The sequence below is a fragment of the Gigantopelta aegis genome, chromosome 3 (genome assembly GCF_016097555.1).
Source record: "Gigantopelta aegis isolate Gae_Host chromosome 3, Gae_host_genome, whole genome shotgun sequence".
NCBI classification, from domain to species: domain Eukaryota; kingdom Metazoa; phylum Mollusca; class Gastropoda; order Neomphalida; family Peltospiridae; genus Gigantopelta; species Gigantopelta aegis.
This window is the reverse complement of record NC_054701.1, coordinates 88,641,088-88,647,587: the sequence shown is the minus strand read 5'-3', so window position 1 is coordinate 88,647,587 and position 6,500 is coordinate 88,641,088. Positions and strand designations below refer to the sequence as shown.

General features: G+C 38.5%; 1 protein-coding gene across 1 annotated transcript in view; it reads right to left on the bottom strand.

The window, feature by feature from the left end:
* Window positions 1–731: 731 nt before the first annotated feature.
* The window catches only part of LOC121366696, a 10,290-nt gene continuing 4,521 nt past the window's right edge, over window positions 732–6,500 (bottom strand). The window contains exons 3-5 of the mRNA XM_041491045.1: window positions 6,491–6,500; window positions 4,950–5,015; window positions 732–1,499 (exon numbers count right to left, since the gene is read on the bottom strand). The exon at window positions 6,491–6,500 is cut by the window's right edge and continues 136 nt beyond it. Of these exons, the coding sequence (XP_041346979.1) occupies window positions 898–1,499; window positions 4,950–5,015; window positions 6,491–6,500 (678 nt within the window). The 3' untranslated portion in view covers window positions 732–897. The remainder of the gene's footprint in view (window positions 1,500–4,949; window positions 5,016–6,490) is intronic.

Genomic DNA, 6,500 nt, shown 5'->3' with positions numbered 1-6,500 from the left:
ATTGCCCAACTCCAAATGAACATTGCCAGTAGAACGCGCTAACAGCATTTATCCCGCAATCACTGTTTACATTGGCAAGATATGGTGACTAGATAAATCTATATTTTCGGTCACTGACCACAAATAAGCCTATAGGTCACGTGACATAAGACCGTCTCGACTCGAGTTTTTAAGACTAGATTTTCAATAAACAAACTCTTTAAAACTTTTTGTTTAAGTACAGTAAATTCAAATAACTTTTAGATTTGCGATAACAATACAAAACTTGTATATTTATTGATGAATTAGAGTTTAGAAACGTTTTTTGAATGTTGCAGGACGTAGCTAGCGTCTTATTAAAAATGACGTCATGTATCTTGTATGACGTCATACGACAAATGCCTGGCTAGGGTCTCATTACACAGATGTCATCTGCCATTGAAACCCATGTTAAATTGCCCAACTTCAAATGAAGATTGTCAGTAGAACGGGTTCTCGTTGACACTAACAACATACACCATTGCGAACATACATTAAATGAGCATTTATTTTCACTCCAAAAGAACATTTCAGTCTCAATTTTTTGTTATATGACCGCATCTGGCTGCAGTACCGGTCCGAACAGGTGGTTCATTAACTGATTCACTCCGGCTGTCTCTTGCGTTATACACCCATGTCCCAAAAGGTCAATGCACAATATTACAAAATAACATGGGCAAAATACAGCCAGAAGGTTTACCATTAAACATACATATTGTTTTAATTCTCCACCATTTCCTAGGAGTGAATATGTGAACCATAACTTGTGTCACAATTAGGAACTATAGTGGATCGTGGTAAATGAACTCTCACCCGGAAGTGAACTGTGTAGTGAGATCTCAATTGCCCGCGAGTGTGTCAATAAAATTGCACGTAATCTCAAGTAAATCGCATCTGAAACTGCGACTCCATCTTCATATACCCGTCGTCTGAGAGTGACGGTCTTGTCGCTGATGTCGTCTTCGGCGTTGTTAAATTGAGATTGTAAGCCCTCCCCACCAGGGCCTGGCTTTTAGGACCACCCTTGTCCTCGGGAGTTGATATCAACAGTGTTTCAAGAGGGATATACATATTGGGCACGGCGTGAACCTCTTCGCTACTCGTCGTCCTGGCAACGTCAACAGCAGCTTCAGACTCCATCCCCGCGTTCGCGTGACTCGGCGAGATGTAACCGTCCCTGACCTCGGTGTGCGCGCGCACCGACCACGACCTTGAACTCTCACTGGGCAACCTCCTGATTGGCTGACTGCTGTTGGTCGGGGTCACGTCCTCGGAGTCGCTCTGGCTGGATGTTTTCCGTGCGTGTCTGATCCCGGACCCTCGCCGAATGTTGATGCCGTGCACGTTGACGCTGAGAGAGATGGCCTGGTGTGGCTGAAGACGTCGCCGCGAGATGAGCCACACGCCGATGAACAGCAACGTCGCGACGACGGCCACGGTGACGAGCACGGCGAGAAGGATCGGGATCAAGTGGTTACTTTCTGGAATAGACATGAAGTTTTACTGCGTTGAATTTACTTTTAATGTGACTTTTTTAAAATACTGAATATGAAACCTCTGAACAAGACAGAATCAAAGAATGTTTATTGACATCCTAGTCAGAATGAACTTGGATCTTACTGGCCGCTCCGAATTGATAAAGGAATGAATATCTGTTAACAACACCTCAATACATTTTGAACTACGGCTAGTTAAACAAAACACTTCGCATTAGGGGTCTTGTGGCCCGTCATCCGCTACGATTTGGAGCATGACAATAAATATAATTAATGTGCAAATGCATCCACCAGGCGCATGTACAGATGGTGGATTTGAGGGTCGAATCCACCGCTCTACGGAAAGTTTCTTTTCTAATGTGTTTTCCGGAGGAGCGTGATCTGATAAGCCTATAAACTTATCTCGCCATAGTCTAGACCTCCACCCCCTCCTCCCGCGCATGTTATTGTACATGAAGTTGCAGATCCGCTATGTAGAGGACGGGTCGGCAAACTGATGCAGTAATGCAATTATTGAGTGGTCCATTAATTAAGCTAGACCAATTTAATTTAATTAATTTTAAATGAATACTGGAACACGCGAATCCGTTTGTGACCAGTGGGATGAGCATCTATTTATGGGACCTTTGACACCCAATAGCCGATTTCTATTTTTGTGCTGGGGTGTCGTTAAACATTCGTTCATTCAATAATTCATTCATTCATTCATTCAATCATTCATTTTATGGGTGTTTGTGTAAGCATGTACAAAACTGCATATTGTACTCGTTTATTCGCGAACTATGTGCGTATCAGTTTAAACCGTTTAAACGTTGAACCTGTTTTTTCATAATTTGATAATTAAATTGAAATAACGTGTCCATATGACATAAATTGTCCATACCACTCAAATTGTATATCATCATCAAATCATTGTTTCGTTTTTGAAAGAAACGTTATAAAATATCACCATAGACCGTGTGTTTTGCTATCTAGAAAATATAACGGGCAGTAACTCTTAATACGCATTAGACCTTCAAGTTATCTTCCCTTAGAATGCGCACAAGAACGGATCAATGTGGCTAAGTGGTAGAACTTTCGTCTGAGGCGTGAGGCGTCGTAGGATCAACCCCATCTGTGGGCCCATTGGGCTATTTCTCGTTCCAGCCAGTGCACCACGATTGGTATATTAAAGGCCGTGGTATGTGCTATCCTGTCTGTGGGATGGTGCATATAAAAGATCCCTTGCTAGTAATGGAAAAAAATGTAGTGGATTTCCTCTTTAAGACTATATGTAATAATTAGGAAATGTTTGTCATCCAATAGCCGATGATGAATAAATCAGTGTGCTCTAGTGGTGTCGTTAAATAAAACAAACTTTAACTTTTTAACCTATTTGTGTATTAATGGAGATAATCAATCGTATAATATAATAGGGAAGTCGCTAAAGGGGATAGACAAGTTAGTTTGTTTTACGACACCACCAGAGCACATTGATTACTTAATCAGCGGCTACTGGGCGTCAAACATGGGATAATTCTGTTACGTAGTCATCAGAAGAAACCCGCCACATTTTTAATTTACAAGGGATCTTGTATAATATGCACTCTCCCGCAGATAAGTAGCACATACCATGGCCTTTGATCCACCACTCACAGAAAGAAGAAATAAGGGGGGAAATGCCTATTTCGTTTAGACATGTCCTTTGCCTGCTTCATTATAATATTATAGATTTTATATTTAATTTCAAAGTAAAGCTACGAGTATGTCCATACATATATATATATATATATATATATATATATATATAGACACGGATCCAAGTATGCGGAATATGTATAGGAAAATGGGATCTGATTATCGAACGCAGTGTTCATGTACGATTATAATTTAAGCAATACACGTGCGGTTATAATTTATGCAATACACGTATGACAACGGTCTTTCCAAATGGCATTTTGGCGGGAGTCTATTTTATCAACTTGCGGTTTACGGTTTGGCGAGTGGATAAGATTTGAGTCGGTATATGGGCGATTAAAATGATCGTATCCGTATCCGGAAGCCGAATCTGTATGCTTATTCGGACATACGTGAACACTTCCATTGAAAACAAAAGCAGGCGCCTGTACAGGAATTGTAGCGGGAGGGGTGGGGAGGGGTCTAGACTGTGGTGAGATAAGCTAATGGAGGATCGAGTCTTGCTCTCCGTGAACTCGCGCCTGAATAGCGATCCGTATCTGCACACGTATTCGTGTACATGTATATGAGTATTTGTACATAACTTTATCACGGGGCTTTTCAATCATCCTGTAGTAACTGTCAACAGCTGATTCAGCAACATCCGTTATCTCAGTCAAGACCGAAATACGGTCATGCCAACACAATGGCGAAGGACTAATTTGAGTTCCGGTTGTTCTAGAATCATAATGTGAACTTTTGTTCCACATCCATTTCGTCACTCATCCGCAGTACAGGTCCGTACGAGACGGGTACTGAGTGGGGCTGTGTGTGTCCCTCCCCTTTTTGAGGACAACAAAAATAACTTTCAAAACAACTAAGAAGTGTCATCCAAAAGACTGCGTCTTTGTTATTCGGATGTTAGGAAATCGCCTTTCAAGCCACCTAAACTGAATGTACCCCCATTCAAATATCGGTCCTACGGACTGGCATTAATACGCACCATCTAGGTTATCGTTCATCCCACCCACCTTCGTAACTGGTATATAACAGGCCGTCGTGGACTGAGCTATCCCGTCAGAAGTGGATATAAAAAGAGTCCTTGCTGCTAATAGGAAGCTCAACTTACGTGGTTGTTAAATACTGTATTATCTGCTAGCCGAACTGGGAATATTACCATATTTCAAACAACGATGTGTAGTTGTTTTTAAAACAGACGTTACGTTTCTTTCTTACAGTTAATGATGCACTTCCTAAAATAGTCAAGCTTCTGTTCTTTATAGTTTCAGGTTTATGTTACTTATAATGTTATCATACTTAGAAGAGAATAGCGATGGAGAATGATTGACATCACGTATATGATAAATTTAAAATACACACATTTTAATACGTAAAGATAAACTAAATGTACTATAATGATTCCCCAATAAACACAAAATATATTTTTTAAATGATAGAGTGGGTTTTTTTAAAGAGGGTTTAAATTTATTGTATTGTATGCACATTGTCTTATTAACTTTTATATTTTAAACTGTGTGTTATAATGATAAATAGATAAATACTAAATAACAAGGTGATACAGTTCACCTTGTCTTAAATAAAGGTTGCATATAAAATATTAAGTGCTTGGAAATAGTTTAGCCTTTAACTCTACTTAATATATATATATATATATATGTATATAATTGTAATAATAATATATCCATACACTTTTACTCTATTGGTCAAGCATCGCTTGTTTATTTATTTTTAATATACAATTGTATATGTCGTACTTACTTCCACTGTCGTGTTTTTGTCTTGGCGGTGGTGTCACAAGAGACAGAAATTGTTTATCTAGATCCTCTGTAAAAGAAACACGAACTGTGAGATATTTATACACCAAGCCGTGATATTAATGTCTGTTATTTAATTCGCAAATAAACAACCGGTGAGCCGTGATAGTTATTATTTAATTGATAAAAACAGAACGAGTGAGCCGTGGTATTTGTGTTTCGTAACTGACTAAAAATGCGTGGGTGTGGTAATTGTGTCATTTAACTGATAAATATAAAATGAGTGAGCCGTTATATTCGTGTTGTTATTTAACGGATAAAAATATAGAAGAATGTGCGAGCCGTGATATTCGTGTTGTTATATAACTGATAAATACAGAATGTGCGAGCCGCGGTATTCGTGTTGTTATTTAACTGATAAATACAGAATGTGCGAGCCGTTGTATTCGTGTTGTTATATAACTGATAAATACAGAATGTGCGAGCCGTGGTATTCGTGTTGTTATATAACTGATAAATACAGAATGTGCGTGCCATGGTATTCGTGTTGTTATTTAACTGATACATACAGAATGTGCGAGTCGTGGTATTCGTGTTGTTATATAACTGATAAATACAGAATGTGCGTGCCATGGTGTTCGTGTTGTTATTTAACTGATAATTTCAGAATGTGCAAGCCGTGGTATTCGTGTTGTTATTTAACTGATAAATACAGAATGTGCGAGCCGTGGCATCCGTGTTGTTATTTAACTGGTAAATACAGAATGTGCGTGTCGTGGTATTCGTGTTGTTATTTAACTGATAAATACAGAATGTGCGAGCCGTTATATTCGTGTTGTTATTTAACTGATAAATACAGAATGTGCGTGTCGTGGTATTCGTTTTGTTATTTAACTGATAAATACAGAATGTGCGTGCCGTGGTATTCGTGTTGTTATTTAACTGATAAATACAGAATGTGCGAGCCGTGGCATCCGTGTTGTTATTTAACTGATAAATACAGAATGTGCGAGCCGTGGTATTCGTGTTGTTATTTAACTGATAATTTCAGAATGTGCGAGCCGTGGTATTCATGTTGTTAATAAATGATAAATATAGAAAGTGTGAGCCGTGGTATTCGTGTTGTTATTTAACTGATTAATACAGAATGAATGAGCCATGATATTCGTGTTGTTATTTAACTGATACATTCAGAATGTGCGAGCCGTGGTATTTGTGTTGTTATTTAACTGATAAATAAAGAAAGTGTGAGCCGTGATATTTGTATTGTTATTTAACTAATGAATACAGAATGAGTGAGCCATTGCTTTTGTATTATGTTAATCTATAAATAATAAACACAGAATGAGTACGTTGTGGTATTTAATTAATAATAAAGGACGGTTGCGCCTGAGAATGCTTGCTTTCATATATTCTATATGTATTAAAGTATATCAGTATTATGATGACAATATTTCACAAACTCCTTAGCTGTGTCGCCAGTATACAGACTAAGTAGTACTGTTGATAAAGTAACTGTAACGAGTACTTGTATCGTATAAATACCTATCGTGAG